We start from the raw sequence: 21,081 nt of genomic DNA, 5'->3' as shown, positions 1-21,081 counted from the left end.
CAGCTGGGAGACAGAGGCTGCTCACCTAGATAATAGACCCTATCTGAATGAGGCCCTTCAGGATCATTTTTCTTTACAAAATAAAAATCATGAGGAGGTTTTGCCATCATGTGCCCATGCAGCTTCCTGCTGTCAGTGATTAACTTCCGTAAGCGACTCCAGGAATACCTCTCCACATAATATGGCTCGAGCTCCTCTGAGTCTTCAATGTCCACAGCAGCACTTGCAGTGGCTGTTTCAAAGATCTCAATGCTAGGTTGCTCAGTTTCCATCGCTGCAGCCATCACTACCCCTTCTAAAAAGATGAGGACAGAGAATGAAATAAAAACTGCAAAGCAAAGGACAAACAATCAGATAGCATTACTTTAACGACGAGAGCACCATACATTGGAAGATCAACAGCCTAACCCTTGTGCCCAAAACTTGAAGGAATCTCATCCAGAGTATAGGATCACTAAATTTATTGCCTGCCAGAGGCCCTTTTGCTTCTAGATGGAAGTATGGCACGCATATGCTCTCTAAATGGAATTGATCTCTTGTTGAATTCCTAAGGGGTTTTCATTGAATGACTGATGGAAATTGGAAACAGTGATGTAACTGAGGTCATACAGTTTTAATAAAAAGGAACAAAATCATGACTTGCTGGAAAAGCTCAGTGGGTCAGGCAGCAACTGTGGCGAGGATGCAGAGTTAATTGTCCAGAGGGGTCATTGGACCTGAAACGTTAACTCTACTTTCTCTTCACCGATAGTGCCTGACCTGCTGAATTGTTCCAACAACTTCCAATTTTTTTTATTTCCACCATTCACAGTTCTTTGGGTTTTATTTTGTTTTAAAAAAAGAGGATTTGATAACTTGGTGCTGTACTGACTGTATTTTTGATAGGCCACCATTGATATCGTATTACCTCAGGCCAGGTGTCATTCTCAATTTAAATTTCAATCTAAATTTCAAAGATAATTTTTTTGAGATTGCACAAAATGAGGGCCGTCAAGATTGATTTCTTTTATTTTACATTTTTCCACCTGACGGTTAGGGCAGAACCAAATACACGTAAGATAAACTGGTGCAATCTGTTGACCAAAAACAACCTTGCTTAAAACAAAGATCGTCACTTCCTTAACAAAAAGAAAATACTGCGGATGCTGCATTCTGTCACTTACTAAATTAAAAACCAAGAAAATAAGATAATTAAATGATTTCAGAAAGCTCTGGTTCGATTATTTATTTAAAACTTTCGATAGGACAGAGAAGTAAGCGAAATAAAATAAACCTCAATCTTACAGAAGATCTTATGTTACTGCTTTATAATTCAAAATTTCCAGATTGCCAAATCAAAACATTCAGCAAATAAGAAGCTGCGGTTGATAGGAACTTAAAACAAAAATGACAATACAAAAAAAGTGAAAATACTGAAATTAAATAAAGGTCCCTATTCCCAAGTAAGAAAAACTAAAGTTTCCAAAGGTTTGAATCCACGAGCTAATCTCGGGATAATTTTTCGTTCAGGTTTTGTCGAAGAAAATTATTTTTTGGAAAATTCCAGATTTCGAACAATTGATTTGTGAAGAAATCATGACTAAGATACAATGATGAAGAGAACTCTGGTTTTGATTTGTAAATTACAAATAAATACAGCATTTTATTTAAGCTCTCCGTGTTTTATTTAACAGTAAAAACACAATTTATATAACATTTATTTCCCTTCAATTCTCACCCACACACTGAGACTCCCTCACGCTCTTCCGGACTCTTTATACACTTCCGCTATCCACATTTCCGCTGCCAACGATATATCAGATGAAGACAGGATGGACACCCTCCCCAGCTCCTAGCCTTTGAACCTCCAGTTGCAGAAACCCCTGCAGTTGCAGTAATAAAAAAGACCTCCGCACACAGCGCCACCTCCGGTCGATACCCCAACTATCGCCCTTCCCACCACCACCACGTCTGGTGAGTAACACCACCTACACGCAGGGTAGTTTCTCACGCAGTCTTAATGGCAACAAGCCACTATGGCAAAGTTGTTATTTTGTGCGGTGCATTATTACAAATATCACTTAGTCCAAGGCGCTATAGCTATGTGCTTGTTGAAGTCTGGAGCTATGCGTATTATTGGTAAAGGTAAAGCCACCATAGTCCTACTGGACCATAGAGCTGCGCTCCCATTAGAGAATAACAGCTGGTGGTAGTTTAACTCGTGGGTCTCAACTGAGGGTAGATTATGAAGGACAGTCCTTCATGGTAATCTCAGCTGGTGCCGGAATTGAACCCACGCTATTAGCACCAACATGCATCACAAACCAGTCATCCAAACAACTTCTGAAGAAGGGTCTCGACCCGAAACGTCAGCTTTTCTACTCCTAATATGCTGCTTGGCCTGCTGTGTTCATCCAGCTGTACACCTTGTTATCTCAGATTCTCCAGCACCGGCAGTTCCTACTATCTCATCCAAACAACTGAGATAACCGGCCCCCAGTGATGGTAGAGATGAAAACACTCTTTCTGTCATGTGGCTGACTAGGAGTCTTTTACACTCTTAGCACCTTGCCATTACTGTGTATTGGCAGGATTTGTGAGTTTGACAGAAACTGTTTGATCACCTTATGAATGCATCTCTCTACGGCAACCAAATCCCAGGATATGACTAGAACTTTCTGATTCAGAGGCAGGGGTGTTACATATTGCACCACAAGTCCCATGTTTACGTTACTGGACAAGTAATCCAGAAATCTGGCATGTTGGAAGGACGAGTTCAAATCATACCATGGCTGCTGTGGATTTTAAGTTCAGTTAATTAAGTAAATCTGCAGATAATTTTTTATTCAGGATCTGGTTCCAGACCAGCCTACAATTTGGCAGTTTTGTTATTTCCTTGCCATATTCCTGAGTCATTTTCCAAAAAGCTGATTTGGGGTTGGGGGCACTGGAATTTGGCTGCTTGCCAGCAAACAATTTGAACCAAAATTTGTTAATGGGATATGGGCATCATTGACCAGGACAGCATTTATTGCCCATCCCTAATTGCAGTGCAAGAGATGATGATGAGCTAAGTTGTTGAATGTCTGCAGTCATTGGATTCTGGGGATACCCACAATGCTATTACGAAGGGAGTTCCAGGATTTTAACCTAGTGACAGTGAAGGAATGACAATATAGTTCCAAGACAGGTGAATTTAAGGGAAACTTGCAGGTGATGGTTGAAATAATTCCACAGAGGCTGGTATCCCTTCACCAAGTCACCATTTATTCACACATGCGTAGTACGTGACACTGACCCAACTAGCACAGAGCCAGCTCCTGGAAAAAGCAGAGCCCCTGATACTCCTGTTTATATCTGTCAGCCAGAATTCCCTGTTTGGACCAGGTTAACAATTCCAATCAGGGAATGCATACTCCATGACATTTACCTGGCTGACCTCATTCCAATCACTATGATGGTGTTCCCATGCATCTGCTGCTCTCGCCCTTCTAGATAGTAGAGATTGTGGAGAAGGTGATTTCAGAGGAGCATTGGTGAGTCATTGCAGTGTATCTTGTAGACAATACATACTGCTGCCACTGTGCTCTGGTGGTGAAAGACATGCATATTGAAAGTTGTGGGTGAGATGCCAATCAAGCGGATTGCCTCGCCCTAGATAGTGTTAAATTTCTTGATTGTTGCCTTGAGCCACATTCATCCAGGCAAATGAAGAGTATCCCACCTTGCTTCAATTATCTAAGAGCTTAGTCAGACCACATCTGGAGTACTGTGTGTAGTTTTGATCACAGTATCTTAGGAAAGATATTATTGCCATAGAGTAAATATAGTAAAGATTCACCAGACTTATTCCCCAGAATGGCAGGGCTATCCTATGAAGAGAAATTGGACCAACTGCATCTTTATTCTCTAGAATTTCAAAGCATAAGAGGTGATATCAGTGAAACTCACAAAATACTTCAAGGATTTGACAAGGTAGTGACAGGTCAGCTGTTTCCACTGTTGGGGAGTCTAGAACCAGGGGCACAATTGAAAAATAAGTGGGATGCAACTTAGGTTCAAGATGAGGAGAATTTTTTTTTTATTTAGAGGGGGGTGAGCCTCTGGAATTCTCTACCACCAAGGTTAGATAATATGGAATACCGGAAGAACTAGCCATTTGTATACAGAACTGGCTCGAAGGAAGAAGACAGAGGATGGTGGTGGAGGGTTGCTTTTCAGGCTGGAGGCCTGTGACCTCCAGTGTGCCACAAAGATCAGTGCTAGCTCCACCACTTTTCATCATTTATATAAATGATTTGGATGTGAACATATGGTTAGTAAGTTTTCAGATAACACTAAACTTGGAGATGTAGTGGACAGTGAAGCAGGTTACCTCAGAGTACAACAGGACCTTGATCAGATGGGCCAATGGGCCGAGGAGTGGCAGATGGAGTTTAATTTAGATAAATGTGAGGCACTGCATTTTGGAAAGGCAAATCAGGGCAGGACTTATACACTTAATGGCAAGGCCCATGGTAAGTGTTGCTGAACAAAGAGACCTTGGAGTGCAGGTTCATAGTTCCTTGAAAGTGGAGCACAGGTAGATAGGATAGTGAAGAATACGTTTGGTATGTTTGCCTTTATTGGTCAGTGCATTGAGTATAAGAGTTGAGAGGTCATGTTACAGCTGTACAGGACATTGGTTAGGCCACTTTTGCAATACTGCATGCAATTCTGGTCTCTCTGCTATAGGAAGGATGTTGTGAAACTTGAAAGGGTCCAGAAAAGATTTACAAGGATGTTGCCAGGGTTGGAGGGTTTGAGCTAAGGGACATTTTCTCTGGAACCTTGGAGGCTGAGGAGTGACCTTATAGAGGTTTATGAAATCATGAGGGGCATGGATTGGGTAAACAGACAAGGTCATTTCCCCAGCATGGGGGAGTCCAAAAGTAGACAGCATAGGTTTAAGGTGAGAGGGGAAAGATTAAAGGGGACCTAAGGGGTAACTTTTTCACACAGAGGGTGGTGCATGTATGGAATGAGCTGCCAGAGGAAGTGGTGGAGACTGGTACAATTACAATATTTAAAAGGCATCTGGGTGGGTATATGAATAGGAAGGGTTTAGAGTGATATGAGCCAAATGCTGACAAATGGGACTAGATTTATTTAGGATATCTGGTCGGCATGGATGAATTGGACCAAAGGGTCCGTTTCGATGCTGTACATCTCTGTGACTTTACGACTGTGGAGATTCTGTCTTTGAATATGTTTAAAGTAGATATTGATAGGTGCAGATTATCAGTGGCATACGGTGTTTTGGGGATGGGGTGACTAAAAGACATTGAAGCGTTTGTTCAGCCATGATCATACTGAATGGTGGGTAAGCTCAATAGGCTGAATGGCCGACTGCTATAGGAAGGATATTATTAACCTAGAGCGGGTTCAAAAAAGATTTACCAGGATGTTGCCGGCAATGGAGGGTTTGAGTTATAAGGAGAGGCTTGGATAGGCTGGGACATTTTTCATTGGAGTGTAGGAGGTTGAGGGGTGACTTCACAGAGGCTTATAAAATCATGAGGGGTATAGATAAGGTGAATGGCAGATGGCTTTTCTCTTGGGTGAGGGATTTCAAGGCTAGGGGGCATATTTTTAAGGTGAGAGAAGAAAGATTTGAAAAAAGACAAGGGGGCAATATTTTTACAGAGTGGTTCATGTGTGGAATGAACCTCCAGAGGAAGTGGTGGATGTGGGTAGAATTACGACATTTAAAAGACATTTGGATTAGTACATAAATAAGAAATGTTTGGAGGGATATGGACTAAGCACAGGCAGGTGGGACTAGTTTAGTTTGAGATTATGGTCAGCATGGACTGGTTGGACCAAAGTATGACTGTGCGAATCTATGATTCTATTCCTGTGTTCCTATCACAGTATTGGCTTGTGATTTGTAGATGTGGATAGACACTGGGGAGACAGGAGACATGTTACTCGCCACAAAATTCCTAGATTCTGACCGACTGTTGTAACCATAGTTTTTGTATGGCTGGTCCAGTTTAGCTTCTGATCACTGACTGAGATTCCCAGTCTTCGGTATATGCAGCCCACACTCCTAATGGGCTTGTCAGGGTATTTGCTAGAAGGTATAGCTCCTGGCTTGGAAGTCTAGATTGCAGCCTCTGAATACATGGTTGGATATTTAGGACCAAGTTAAGGAAAATTTCTTAACTCAAACATTTGTGCACCTTTGGATTATCTTCCCTAGAGAGCAGTGGTTGCTCTTATTTTGAGTATCCAAGACAAAGGTTGATAAAACTTTGTGTCAAAGTGAATTAAAGAATGTGGGGATAGTGGGGGAAGGTGGTGTTTAAATAGAAGATCATCCAGGGTCGTATGTATTGGTAAACAGGTTCAAAGGGCAAAATAGCCATATTCAGTTCCTTTTTTTATGTTCTTATGTCTGATGTGACAGGAGGAGTATCTGGCTTATGTTCTTCATTAAAAGATATGTTCAACAGCTTGTGCCTCAACTTGTAGAAAATTTATGTTTCATTGTTAGCCTATTGGCTCTGGTGCACTTTGTAAATTATATAACTAAACAGCCAAAAGTTCTATTAATGAATGAGTGTGTAGTTTTATGCCCCAGTAGCTTTAACAGCACTTCTTGGCTGCAACCAATTCCTAATGGATGCAGTAAGGGAGTTTTGATTGAGTGTGATTTAAATGGTTACTTGTTGGCTACAGCGCATTGCAACTATCCGGCTATCTTTTAGTGTTCTTATTTTTCTTTCTCATAACTTGAGTGAAGCATTGGTGTATGGTGTCAATATATCAGTAGTTTTAGAAGCATCATGCTGCAGAACGTTATCGTCGCTTGTTAAATGGTAAACAGCTGTCTCCATGTTAAGAGGCTGTGGAACTGGAAATGGGAATTCTGAACTGTCATTTCACAAGAACCAGCCTACATCAGTTCACACAACCTATTACAGAATCACAGATACAGAAGGAAGACATTCGGCCCATTGTGTCTACCCCGTTCTTCAGATGAGCAACATTATCTACTACCATCACCTATTCTTTCCCCATACCTTTGCACATTATTTCCATAATGGAGCACTGCACTTCAGGACAGCTAGTGGCTTCTTGAAGTAATATTAACAGCCAATCAAATCCAATAAAGTTGAGTCTATTTTTGATCAAGAACTAAATTGGTACCGAACATGGATAGACGCAAATCTCCAATCACCTTGTACACTCAGCCAACTATTTCAAGAAACACGAAAAAAAGCTCCAGTTGGGATAAAGTCAAGGAATATAAATTATAACAGAATATTTAATAAGTTACTTGCAAGAACTTTCTGTGCCAATATTTATTACTGCCAAACTTTTCATAATGAGCTGAGAGTGCCTCTCCACCTAATACACATTGTTTTCTTTCAAGTATGAAGGATCACAAACTCCAATAATTCATTGCCTGTCTAGATCTTTCTTCTCCTTCGCTTTCCTCTGGCACCATCTTTTTTTCTAAGCTTGCCTCTTGTGTAAATAGTCAACAAGTGTGGAGCTGGAGGAACACAGCAGGTCGGGCAGCATCAGAGGAGCAGGAAAGTCAGCGTTTTGGGCCGGATCACTTCATCAGGACTGAAACATCGCCTTTCCTACTCCTCTGATGGTGCCTGACCTGCTGTGTTCCTCCAGCTCCACACTGTACTGATTCTGACTCCAGCACCAGCAGTTCTTGCTATCTCGTGTGTAAATATCCTGCACTCCTAGCCTCTCTGACCCTGTGACATGTCCTTAGCTATCTTTTGATTAGACACTTTACAGTCTTGTAGACTCAGTGATGAGTTTAACAGTTTCAGACTATAATCACAGACTCAAATTATTTCCTTTTCTTTGCACATTTCCCTCTTGTTAGATCACAATTATCTATTGTTTTTCTTGATATTTTTTTCTTCTCCGCTAACACTCCTATGCCCAGCATGACTAATTTAATCTCTTTTGTTTTTCACCTGATCACAGACTTTCCTTTTATATTTTTATTCCATATCCCCATAAACGCACACACACGCACGCACACACACTTCACATGCTCAAAACCTGTTACTTTTCTAGCTTTCCCTGATGAAAGGTCGCTGACCTGAAATGTTAGCTCTGTTTCTGTCCCCACAAAGCCTGCAGAGTATTTCTTTCATTGTTTGTCTTTATTTGTTGCTTTTCTTGCTGTTGCCGGAAATTAAATGCTTCAGTATTCCTAATGGAAATTATATGCCTCCGTATTATAGTGCACAGTTACCTTCTCCATTCTGGGATATCTATAGTTCAGAAAGACCAGTTGTTCAGAAATGCTTTGAGCAGACCCAAGCATTCCCTGAACATCATTAGTGTCATTTTACTACAGTGCTTTGAGAACAGAAACATGGAAGGTACAGTACTTGAATAAGCAAAACAATTTTTATCACTGCTTTACAATACTTCATCACTATTTTATGTTTTAGGTAAATAGTTATATCAATTGTGTATTCTGGTTCTTAACCATGTAGTTGGCCATTCTAACTTCATTCTATAATCCAGAAAATTCTGAATCTGTCTGCTTAGCAAATGCTTCATGGGGGAGTCTAGAAGAAACTTTCTTGACTGAGAGGCTTATTAGTCTTTGAAATTCTCTTCCCCAGAGAAATGTGTAGCCTGGGTCATTGAATTTATTCAAAGCAGAGGAGCAGGCAGTAAAGGGGAGTAGAAGCAAAGATCACATCAGTCATGGTTGAATTAAATGGTGGAGCTAGCTCAAGAAGATAAATAACCCCCTGCTGCATCTGTTTCTTAATTCAAGAATGGCTTAGTCTCAAGCCGTTGAGCCCGGTGAAGTTACAGTCTAGTACAGAATAAAATCAGATACACATTCTGCAGTTCGGCTGATGCATGTTTGTGCTGGCCTAGTCAAAACCGTCCTGGAATTTGCCTCCTTAATCCTAGGCCCTATCTGTCCAATGGTTCATTGATGGAACTGGATAATATCCGATTGTCAAGCGGCACAGGGATGCCTGTTTAATGCATGCAGTTTACTGTTCTCTCAAGCAAGTCTGATGCCAAATTTGGATGATTGAGCTTAAGACTGTGCACACTGCCATTGCCAACTCTGACTGGATGGATCACATAACCTCCAATCACACTGGCTGATTACAAGTCTCTTGTCTCTTCATCTATAATGCTTCTGGAATTAAAAATGTTTAAAGAAAATGAAGTGACAGACATTTTTGAATGTCCCAGTGATTTTACTTCTGGGTTGCTCTCAGCAGTGCCCAAGGGTTAAATGTTTAATTCCTGAAGTCTTCAGAGCAATCCTGGAGGGTTGGCAAGCGAGACTGGCTGTTTCACCTTCCCCACTAAGTCCGGGAAGATCAGATTTAACCTGGTGCAGTCTTCTCCACATTATCAACTCTGCTGGAGCTATCCCTGTCATTGCATGAGAGGTGGTCCTGTAATCAAATAGGAACCAGGACAGTTTGGTATCTAGGGAGCTGTAGGCTGTTTCTTTAAGCCTGCCTTCAAAGTTTGGACAGCTCTTTCTGCCACACCATTGGATGATGGATGGTATGGACCTGTCCTTAAATATTGAATACCATTTAACTTTAGGAAATACTCAAATTCCCTGCTGGTAAATGATGACCTGTTATTTGTGACCAACACTTCCAGGAGCCTGTGTATTGCAAAAGATGCACACAGTTTTTCTATTGTCATACCTGTGTTTAACAAATGAACTTTATGCAGATACAGCCACTTTGAGTGGGCGCCCACCAAGACTAAGAACATTGAGCCCATTAAAGTACCTGTATAGTCAACTTAACCGGGTCCAGGGTTTAACCAGCTATTCCCACGAAAATGGGGAAGGTGCTGTTTGTAATTTTTGTCCTTGTTGGCACTTTGGGCACTGTCCCACTAACGTGGCTACGTCTGTGTCCAATCCTGACCGCCAAACGTAACATCTCACCAATATCTTCATTTTGGAAATCCCTATCTGGCAGCGACCTTTGCTCAGGGCAATCACTGTTGCTCCCCAGAATAATATACCACTATGGCTTGGCTATATGGCCATTTCCTTTGTTAAGAGTTGATGCAAAGGTGCCACATTGGAGGCCCAGTTATGTATGAACTTTCCATAATAATTCACCAGCCCAAGGAAAGACCTAAACTCCGGTATAAATGAGAGCCAGGGCACCTTTGATTGCCCTCACATTATCTTCCAATGGGTGTAATCCAGTCTTGTTGACTCTGTAGCACAAGTAGTCCACTTGGGGTGCCTAGAACACAAGAACCCTTCTAAGACATGCACCCGATTGCGAGAAATGTCTAAGGACTATGTCCAAGTTCTGTAAGGGCTCCTTATTGGTCTTCTGTGTTATTAGCATATTATCTAGATAAATGGCGGCCTGAATAGACCTTGTAAATGTTCTTCTTCATCCGTTGAAAAATTGCATAGGCTGACGATACCCCAAATGACAGTCTCATATATTGGCACAAACCCTTGTGGGTATTAATTGTTATATACTTCTGCAAATCCTCATCGAACTGCAATTGCAGATGCGCATGGCTCATACCCAGCTTTGTGAAGGACAGTACCCTGCCAGCTTTGTGTATAAATCTTCTATGCAAGTGATTGGGTATTTATCCAGCATTGAAAAGCGGTTTACCATTTGTTTATAATCCCCACAAAGTCAAATCGACCCTTCAGGCTTCATAATCGGTATGAGCAGTGCTGCCCATTCTATAAACTGGACTGGTTTGATGATTCCTTCACTTTCTAGCCTTCTGATTTGAGCCTCTAATCTTGGCCATAAGGCAAATGGCACTGGGTGGGCCTTGCAGAATCGTGGGATTGCTTCCTGATCAACATGTAAGGTGGTTTTAGCTCCTTTTATAGTCCCTTGACCTTCCTGAAAAACTTCCAGGTATTTAATTAGGACTTCTCTCAGGAAGACATTTTCTAATTGAAAAATGTTGAGCTAATCTAGGTGAATCTTTCTCAACCAATTTCCCGAGCCTTTTACTACAATCAGTGGTAACTGAGGCCAGAACCCATGTTATACCCTTCATCTGTAAATGTTCCATAGTGTAAGTTCACACTCTAGCCGAGGTTTTGCACAAATTTAAGGGTTGGTGTCCAGAGTGAATTTTGTTAAAGACTGGTTCTGTGATCACTGAAATGGCCGCACCAGTATTGACCTCCATTAGAAACAGGTAACCATTTAACCAGACATTTATTTTGATTGGTTCTGATTTGGATGTTGCATTTAACTGTTCCGAACCAGATGTAGGTGGACTTTCCATGGTATGTAATCTCCTGGATTGAGTGTTCTCTTACTCTATTTAGGTCGAGTGAGACTCTTTTGTTGTCTCGAGTCCACACACTGGCAGTAGTGGCTTGCTGGCCCGATTCCTGAAGAAAATTTTAACTGTTTAGCCAAGGCTTGGCTTTGATATGGGGTTTTGTTGTGGGCTGACCCAGAGTCCGTCTATTCAGGGTACGTCCTGAGTGAAGCTATGCAATTGCCTTCACTCAAGTGGTGCTCTCCAAGCTCTATGGACTGGTGAGGGTGTCCACTTCTATTGGAATACCCTGCAACTCATACACTCCCCTTGCCACATTTTCCCATGATAAAGCCCCATTGTAGTACCTGTTTGAAGTCCAGTTAGGCTTCAGCTTGCAGATGCTTTTTCATGGTTACATCATTAATCCCACATACCAAACAGTCTGTCAGCATCTCATTAAGGGTTAAACCAAAATCACATGCCTCTGCCAGTTGTCTTAATCTCATCAAAAATCCTGAAACAGATTCCCCTGGTTCTCAAATTGCTGAGTAAAACCGATAGCATCTCAGAATTAGAGGAGGCTTGGGTTCATAATATTCCTTAACAAAACCCATCAACTCTTGAAAGGTCTTAGTATCTGGTGCTTCATGGAAGATTAGGCTCCTAATAAGTGAAAAAGCTGTGGGTTCAGGAGAACTGACAAAAGCATTACCCATTGCTTTTCCTCTGCTCCAATGTCATTTGCCCAGAAAAAAAATAATTCATTCTTTCCATATACTGGGCTCAGTTTTCGACAGCAGCATTGAATGAGTCAAGCTCCCCAAACAACAGCACGATGCCAGAAATACTTATCCTAATTGAAAGACAACTGGACTAGATTAACAGCCCCAATCAGGAAACTCATATTCTATGAGGTCCCCCTCCCTGACCTCGTTACAATCACTACATTGATAAAAGGATTTTACCAAGCGTTTTGTTTTAAAAATCCTAGTACATAAGTACCTCTCAAGGCTGCACTGTTCTGAAAGCAGACTTGCATGAAAATAAATGACTCTGATAAATAAAAGGAACTCCAGAAAGCTAAAAAAATGACAAGGAATCCAATTAAAAGTACATTTTGGCAGGATGGATTAACAGTTTAAATTAATCACATGCCAAAAATATGCACAGCATTGCAACATACTCTGTGCAGAAACCCATCAGAAGAAATATTTTGCTTTTATGTCGTCTTATAAACACTCTTAACCATCCATTGATCCTTCTGTAGAGGATTTGGCCCTTAATTAACTGCCACTATTTTAAAGCAGTCTAAAGCACTGTCTTAGCTCTGGCAATGAATACTTTGTTGGCAAGATCTAATGAGAATTAGTTGTTAATTATCGCACTAAAAGGAATTATAGTTGATCCAGATCTCTCCAGCCCACATCCAGTTGCACCCACTACTTGCTCTTTCATCCCTGTTATCCTTGCTTTAATAATTTTTAATTTCATGTGTTCCTTTTTAAATGCCTTCCTGGCCTTATTGCTCCATTCCTTATAACATCCACCAGCCCTATCTCCCTTTCACCTACTCCAAACATTTCATTTGTTCCATCATGGACAGCCATGTCTTCAGTTGCCCAGAGCCTTCATGCTCCACAGTTTGGAACCACTCTTTGCAGTCCTGTCTGTTCACTCCCACTATCCTTTTAAAACACTCCTTTAACGCCACAGCTGATTAAACCTTTGGAGACTCTTCCCTTAGTAACTTGAATTTTTTTTAACTTTCTTGGATTTTACAACCAGCCTTGAGATTATAAATTATCAACCACGTTTTCAAAGGCAACTTCTTAACTTTTCCAGAGAAGATATTATCAGAATAAATAAAGTGTAACAGGAAACCTCTTGTTCCCCAGGGTTTTATAAAATGATGTGACGTAACAGTTAATCAAAACTCCCCTCTCAGATAAATAGCAGGTTGCAACCTTTTGCTTCGTTGCCCTTTTTGCTTAAGGACGAAGTACCTAAATGCAATGCAGTTAACATACTAGATAGAAACTAAAAGTTGTAATTAACCTTTGATCTGGGAGCTTGCGGAACTGGCTACTGAATTTACTTATTGTAATGTAGTTTAACATATCAATCAAAGACATCTAATCAAACCTTAGTAATTTAAAGTGATCTGGTCGCATTCACCACCTAATCTTGTTAATTGGTAGGGCACAGTTTCTGTTTTATACATTTTTGGGGACTGACTTCTAAGCACTATGTTTAACAAATTCTAACCCCTTTTAAAAATAATATTTGTATCTTTTGCTAATTATAGTGCGCAGAAGAAATTCTCCCACCCACCCCCACCAATATTGTACCCAGCCGCTCCCTCACCCATCCTCACCACACCCTATCTTTCCGGTGAACCAAACCTATTTTATCTGGAACAGATATAATTACATTGTACAGTACAAACATTGTAGTATTGTAGTTATACAACAGAGGCCACGGTTACATGCATAGATTGCTAAACTGTAACAACTGCAAAGTTGTAAAGAAAGGCTGGATAGACTGGGAGTCTTTTTTTCACTGGACCTTAGGAGGTTGAGAGGTGACCTTATAGAGATTTATAAACTCATGAGGAGTAAGCGCAGGGTTAATCACAGGTGTCTTTTCCCTGGGCTAGGGGAGTTTAAGACTAGAGGGCACTTTGTTAAGGAAAGAGATTTAAGAAAGACATGAGGGGCAATCTTTTTTTATACAGAGGGTGGTTCACGTGTGGAATGAAGTTCCTGAGGAAGTGGTGGATGTGGGCACAGTTACAACATTTAAAAGACACTTGGATAAGTACATGAATAGGAAAGGTTTGGAGGGATATGGGCCCAGTGCAGGCAGGTGGCACTAGTTTAGTTTGGGATTATGCTCGACATGGACTAGTTGGACTGAAGGGTCTGTTTCTACACTGTATGACTTTATGAATCTACAAGAGTGCACTGTACATCATGTCATAACTTTGAGGGCATTCACCTATGCAAAATAGTTATTTTGGAAGGGATTGCAAAACCTTCAAACGTGTCATCGTGAGTCAAATTTTTATTTGGCTTTGTAAAACGATAAAATCTCAGAGTCAGGATAATTAACCCACTCATTTTGTTCCTAAATGAATAGTGAGATCTCCGTCAAGGAACTAATAGTAAAACTATTGCAATCAGTTCACAGTGTCAAAACCTCGGGACCTTGATATATTTCGCTCTTCAATTCTAAGGTACGGCACTGCCTCCCAAATCTTTTCCCACTGTGACCCGACTTGAAAATCGTTGCCGCCCCTCGAGAAAGCTGTGATGAGAGTGGGGTTTGGGATGTTTGCTTAAGAGCAGGCGTATAGCTGATATAACTCTGTGAAAAGTGCCACAATGGCCTTTGCTGCCTCAGAGCTTGCTACCTCCAAAATGTCAATGACCGTCACTGTGGGAAGCCCTGGACTACGAACTTAAAGCGCTTTTTAAAACAAAAACCATTTTGGGAATGTTTGAATTGTGTGGTGAAGACACTTACGTGCAGATATGCGCGTGATTATATCTGTTTGAATTTAACATTGCGATGTCGAAATTATTGCTCTTTGGGAGGAGGGGGAGGGTCAGTGGAATCAGAAAGTCTTTGTGTGAAACAGAATCTCAGACAGCTTGTCTTGCAGCTTCCTCATCAGAACCGTGTGTCATGTAATGGTTCGCCCACACTGTGGTGATATCAACACCGGAGGTGCTGAAAAACATTTGGGAGCAGGGAAATTTGTTCACCTTGCAGCATTGCAACGTTGATAGCCAGGAGAGGATAGCTTACCTCTTGGGGGAAAATCAGAGTAATGCTGGCGTGACGAATTTTATCTCCATTGCCCCAACCCCACCGTGCCTCGCAAAATCAGGCGTGTCGGTATTTACGATGCACCAGTGAAACCAATTTTGCCCCACTCTCCTTCAAAATACTCAAATACCCAGGCGTCATGTATTAGTTTTGCTGAATAAAAGGCATCTAGATGGGCATATGAATAGGAGGCATTTAGAGGGATATGGGCCAAATGCTGGCAAATGGGACTGGATTAATTTGGGATATGTGATCGGCATAAGCCAGTTGGATGGAAGGATCTGTTTCCATGCTGTATATCTTTCCACTCCCTGACCCCCTGGTTAACAGATGTAGGTTTCTGATGCATGAAGTGCACGGGAGTGTCAGGGTTTCTTTCTGTGATACTGGAGCTTTCAAAAGAACCTTTGAGATTTTTGGTTTTCGAAACAAGGTCTTGTTCTTGCTTTATAAACAGCCACTTTCATCAGAATGAAGCTGGATGGTGTTGTCACAAAGTGAAAGCTTTGACAGATCTCACAATGGCCATCCCTTCCATTTTACTCCCAGTTAAGTTCCCCATTCGCCCTTGGATTATTTCTAAGATTGATGCTTAACATATAGTTCAACTTATGGAAGTTGGCTGCAGCGATTTGTATACTGGCTTTGTGCTCAGAATAACCATAGCTTTTTTTGCTACACCTGTTCATGGAACTGGGGTATCACTGGTTTGTGCACATTCTCATTTATTGGCCATCTCTAAATTATCCTTGAGAAAGTTTGATTGATTTATTGTTGTTACATGTACTGAGATACAGTAAAAAGTATTGTTTTGTGGACTATACAGGCAGATTCTACCATACAAAGTGCATCAGGGTAGCAGAACAGAGTGCAGAATACAGTGTTACAGCCACACAGAAAGTGCAGAGAGAGAGATCAGAAGAAACATTTGAGAGGTCTGTTCAAAAGTCTGATAACAGCGGGGAAGAAGCAATTCTTGAATCTATTCATACGTGTATTCAAAGTTTTATATCGTCTGTCCGATATAAGAGGGTGGAAGAGAGTATAACTGGGGTGGGAGAGGTCTTTTATTATGTTGGTTGTTTTCCTGATGCAGCGGGAAGTATAGATGGAGTCAATGGATGGAAGGCTGGTTTGCGTGATGGAGTTGGCTCTGTTCATGACTTTCTGTAGTTTCTTGCTGTCCTGGGAAGAGCAGTTGGCACACCACACTATGATGCACCAAGATAGGATGCTTTTTATGGTGCATCTATAAAAATTGGTAAGAGTCCTTGTGGACATGCTGAATTTCTTAGCCTCCTGAGGATGTAGAGATGTTTTTGTGGTTGAGCCACTTTGTTCAAACTCTACAGTCCTCAGGTGGGTTGGTAGAGTCACAGTGCTGTAAGGAAGGGAGTAACTGTACAGGAATCGGATCCAGTGACAGAGAAGGATGAATCATACATTTCCAAGAGAGGATGGTGTGTGCCTCAGAAGGTAGCCTGCAGGCAGTGGTGTTCCCATGTATCTGCTGTTCTCATCCTTCCAGATGGTAATGTTTGTGGGTTTGGAAGATGCTGTCAAAGAAACCTTGGTGAGTTACTGCAGTGCATCTTGCAGATGGTGCACAACGCTGTTACTGATCATCAGTGGTGGACGGAGGTAATGTTGAAGATAGGGTGGCAATTAAGTCAGTTACTTTCTTCTTGCGTGTTTTTGGAGTTGCACTCATCCAGAGAAGTGGGATGTATTTCTTCACATTCCTGAAACATTTTCTCTCCACTGATGCTGTCTGACTTGTTGCACGCTTCCAACATTTTTGTTTTCTTTCAGATTTCCAGCATCCACAGTATTACACTTCTATATTAATACAATCAAAAGACATATATTTGCCTATAATGCAATAAATAATCTCCAGAGAAATATAGTCAGACAAAAATTGACATGGCATCAAAGAGGGAGACATTAGAAAAGGTGATTAAAAGCTTGGTTAAAGAGATAGATTTTAAGGAGGCATCTTCTTAGAAGCTGGACAGAGGTGCTGAGGTTATGGGGAGGAATTTCTGAGTGCTGGATCCAGGCAGCTCATGCGCAGTAACTAATGGTGGGACAGTAGAAATCGGAGATGGAGAAAAGGCCAGAATGGAGGAGAGTTGAGTTCTTAGATGGCTGTGGGGCTGGTGGAAGTTATGGAGAAAGGGAAAGAGTGAGGCCATGGAGCAATTTGGACACTATGAGAATTAGTGCCTATTAGAATCATAGAATCATACAATACAGAAGAGGCCCTTCAGCCCATTGAGTTTGTACTGACCAAAACTATTCTAAATCTACACAAGTTCCACTTTCCAGTTCTTGGTCCATAGCCTTGAATGTATGACATTTCACGTGCTCATCCATGTATTTTTAAAGGATATGACGTTTCTCGCTTCAACTACCCTCCCAGGCAGTGCATTCCAGATTCCTACCACCCCTGAGAATTTGAAATCCTCAAATCTCCTCTAAACCTCCTGCCTTTCACCTTAAAATTATGCCTTCTTGTTATTGACCCTTCAACTAAGGAGAACTGCTGCTTTGTATCGACTCTGTCCATGCCCCTCATAATCTTGTACACCCCAATCAGGTCACTTCACAGTCTTCTATGCTCTAAAGAAAACAACTTGAGCTTATCCAGCCTCTCTTCATGGCTACATGACTCCATCCCAGGCAACACCCTGGTGAATCTTCTCTGCACTCCAAACAGTGCAGCCACATCCTTTCTGTAGAGTGTGGTGACTGGAACAGCACACAGGATTCCAGCTGTAACCTATCCAAAGTTTTGTACATCTCCAACATAACCTCCCTGCTCTATAATCTATAAAGGCAAGTGTCCCATGTGCCTTCTCAACTTACTCCATTAACTCATCCTGCTGTCTTTGGTGGTCGGTGGACAAGCACCCTGAGATGAGGGTGGCTCAGTGGTTAGCACTGCTGCCTCACAGCGCAAGGGACCCAGGTTCGATTCCACCCTCAGGCAACTGCCTGTGTGGAGTTTGCACGTTCTCCCTGTGTCTGTGTGGGTTTCCTCTCACAGTCACAAAAATGTGCAGGCTAGGTGGATTGGCCATGCCAAATTGCCCATTGTGTCCAGGGATGTTTGGGTTATGCAGGGGTAGGGGAATGAGTTGGGGAGGGATGCTCTTTGGAGGGGCAGTGTGGACTTGGGCTGAATGGCCTGTTTCCACACTATAGGGATTCTATGAAGATCCCTCTGAGCTTCCTGGTGTCCTACCATTCATTGAGTACTCCCTTGTCTTGTTACCTCTTCCAAAGCACATCACCTCACATTTAGCAGAATTAAATTAGTTGTGGAATCTTTATAGAGATCTATGTTGTAAATAGAAACATATTGCGATTCAACTTGTACTCCTCAGGGCAAATGTCACAATCATTTAAATTTTAAATGTCAAATTTTAAACAATTTAGATATTTTCCTCATCAATCTGTTCTGTGATGTTATGATGTGCCTCTGGAGTAGCTGGGACTTGACCACAGGCCTCCTGGTTTAGAGATAGAGACACTATGACAACATTACAAGATCCCTATCCCAGCACTGTGTACTACAGTGGAAGGGTCCTCAATTGATTGGCAAATCAACTCTGATTGGCCTTGCTGTTGCCACGGTGGAAGTAGCAAGGGACAAGAGGGCTTGCAGTAGTTCAAAAAAAAAAGGCACAGGGCTCGATCATATTCTTGAAGAGAAAATCAGAGTTAACGTTTCAGAGAACGGTTCTGAGGAAGGACCCAAAACGTTAACTCTTGATTTTTTTTTTCTTCACGGATTCTGCTAGACCTGCTGAGCTTTTCCAGCAACTTCTGTTTTTGTTCCTGATTTACATCATCCGCAGTTCTTTCGGCTTTTATTTGATCGTATTCTTTTTGTATTTGGAGGATGGTTCTTTGCGTGTGAACGTATGTCACTTAGAGAAAACATAACCGACACAGTCACTTGACAGACGATTTTAAATTAGCTGCTGGTGTCGTGTTCAGCAAATGCTGCCAATCCAGAAATACATTTAACAGGATAGCACGGTGTAGAGCTGGATGAACACAGCAGGCCAAGCAGCATCAGAGGAGCAGGAAGGCTAGATAACAGGAGATAGTGTGGCCACAGAGGAGGACATTCTGCCCATTGAATTCATGCTGGCTCTTTGCAGAGTGATCCAGTCGGTCTGTTAGCGGTTTGCTCTGTGAAATGTCATGATGATACCATGGAATAACTTGGACTGGGGAGGGGACTTTCACCCACATTTGATCTCAGTCCCTAATCTGAAATGTCAGGATACTTGCCCTCGATGCAGTGAAATGTCCGTTGGGAGTTTTCATTTCTGTGCAATGCTGTTTAGAGAAGCTTAGACGGTCCCCACCAGTAAATGTCTAAAACAGCCCAGATAGTAAAGGAAGAGCGAGATGAGGCACCGGAAGGGTCCGTCTTATTCTGCAAACCGCTGGCGAGGTCAGTGACACTGTTGGGAACGAAACTGACACGATCTGTACGAGCGAGAAGGTTCACAACCTGAAATTTCAATTCTGCCGAAATCATCAAGACCCCCCCCACCCAAACACGGTTTCACTAAAGTAGTGTTTTCTGAGCGCAGAGAAATAATTAAGAGGGAGACAAGTAATGGCAGTTTTTAAAACTCTGTGCGAGGTGAGGGTACAGAGAAAGTAACCCTTGGGTCAAAGGAAAGTCATGTCATAAACAAATCAATTTTTACGATCATATAAATGTTGAAACAAACTTGGGGCAAGGACATTTCGCTTTCACAACTCGGCGACCCACCACCCGTGGGACATCTGATGATTTTTTCAGTCTCCTCCCACTCTCTCCACGTGCTTTGCTGTGGCTTTTCCTTTGGGAACTGAATTTGCAGACTGAAGCCTGGAGAAGGGCTTGCAGTTGCCCACAGTAGTGGAAAGTTGGGGAACAGTTGGCATTTGTCACGCACGAATATTTGGATCTTAACGTCTGCCTCAGCCTGAAGGTTCACTTTGTGTCTGTTCTGCCAGGAACACAAGGTAAACAATTTCCTCTCCCCTGTTTGGGATTAATGATTGGAAAAATAATCCGAAGGGTTGACGGGCGCTGGTGCTGGTTGTGGGGGCGGGGAAAGTGTATTGATAGTATCATGAGTCTGTTGGTACTTTAGCATTGGTGATACATTACAATAAAAGGTCAGAGCATTCAGTAAGCTGAATTTTCCAAATGGAATGGAGGTGGCTGGGCTGGGAAATGTACATGACCAGCTCCTCCGAGTGGTCCCACTTCCTAGAAATGTTTTGTTGTATCTTTTGCTGGAAGAAGAGAGAGAGAGGCAATCCAGAATGAAAGGGACAATTCCAAAGAGGGTGTAAGAGCAGAGGAAGCTGGGAGGGTGGTAAATGGCTAAATCTTTGTAGGTGACAGGGCAGGTTGAGAAAGCTGTCAATAAAGTGAATGGGATCCTGGGCTTTATCAACTAAGACATGGGAGTGCAAAAAGTTAGGAGAATCCTGTGTAAACCATTGGGCTGGCCTCAATTGGAGCATTGCATCCAGACTTCAGGAAGATTGGGAAAAGTGCTGAATAAGACGGTTTTAGGAGTGAGGAACTTCAGCTACATGAATAAATTGAGAATTGTGACTAGGGATGAGGGGATGACAGATTTTTTTATTCACTCGTCAACAACCTTCAAAATGCAATTGGCTACGTATTTGAAAGAACCCTTTTCAGAACTATACCCACCTGGATAGCTCTTTCAACGAGCCAGCAGAGGCACAGTGGGCCCCATGGCATTCTTGTGTGTTGTATGATTCAATTAGGAAATGCTTTAACTGGCTACAGATACTAGATAACAAGGTGTAGAGCTGGATGAACACAGCAGGCCAAGCAGCATCACAGGAACAGGAAGGCTGACGTTTCGGGCCTAGATCCTTCAGTCCAAAACATCAGCCTTCCTGCTCCTGTGATGCTGCTTGGCCTGCTGT

General features: G+C 42.0%; 2 protein-coding genes across 8 annotated transcripts in view; one reads left to right on the top strand and one right to left on the bottom strand.

The window, feature by feature from the left end:
• Positions 1 to 1,819, bottom strand: part of LOC109935510 (dipeptidyl peptidase 8) — a 30,214-nt gene extending 28,395 nt beyond the window's left edge. For 2 of the 3 annotated variants that reach the window (XM_048615791.1, XM_048615792.1), the window contains exons 1-2: positions 1,718 to 1,819; positions 26 to 295 (exon numbers count right to left, since the gene is read on the bottom strand). In XM_048615791.1, coding sequence (XP_048471748.1) covers positions 26 to 284 — 259 coding nt within the window. In that variant the 5' untranslated portion in view covers positions 285 to 295; positions 1,718 to 1,819. Of the gene's footprint in view, positions 1 to 25; positions 296 to 1,717 lie in introns of those variants that run through there. The other variant, XM_048615793.1, reaches the window with a different exon arrangement.
• Positions 1,820 to 1,879: 60 nt separating this feature from the next.
• The window catches only part of si:cabz01068815.1 (solute carrier family 51 subunit beta), a 50,391-nt gene continuing 31,189 nt past the window's right edge, over positions 1,880 to 21,081 (top strand). For 2 of the 5 annotated variants that reach the window (XM_048615798.1, XM_048615794.1), the window contains exon 1: positions 1,880 to 1,953. The gene's annotated coding sequence lies outside the window, so the exon portion shown is untranslated. Of the gene's footprint in view, positions 1,954 to 14,397; positions 14,504 to 19,918; positions 20,134 to 21,081 lie in introns of those variants that run through there. The other 3 variants (XM_048615796.1, XM_048615797.1, XM_020534144.2) reach the window with 3 other exon arrangements.

The sequence above is a fragment of the Rhincodon typus genome, chromosome 33, assembly GCF_021869965.1.
Source record: "Rhincodon typus isolate 14 chromosome 33, sRhiTyp1.1, whole genome shotgun sequence".
NCBI classification, from domain to species: domain Eukaryota; kingdom Metazoa; phylum Chordata; class Chondrichthyes; order Orectolobiformes; family Rhincodontidae; genus Rhincodon; species Rhincodon typus.
The sequence above is the reverse complement of the archived record's forward strand: the minus strand, read 5'-3'. Positions and strand labels throughout refer to the sequence as shown.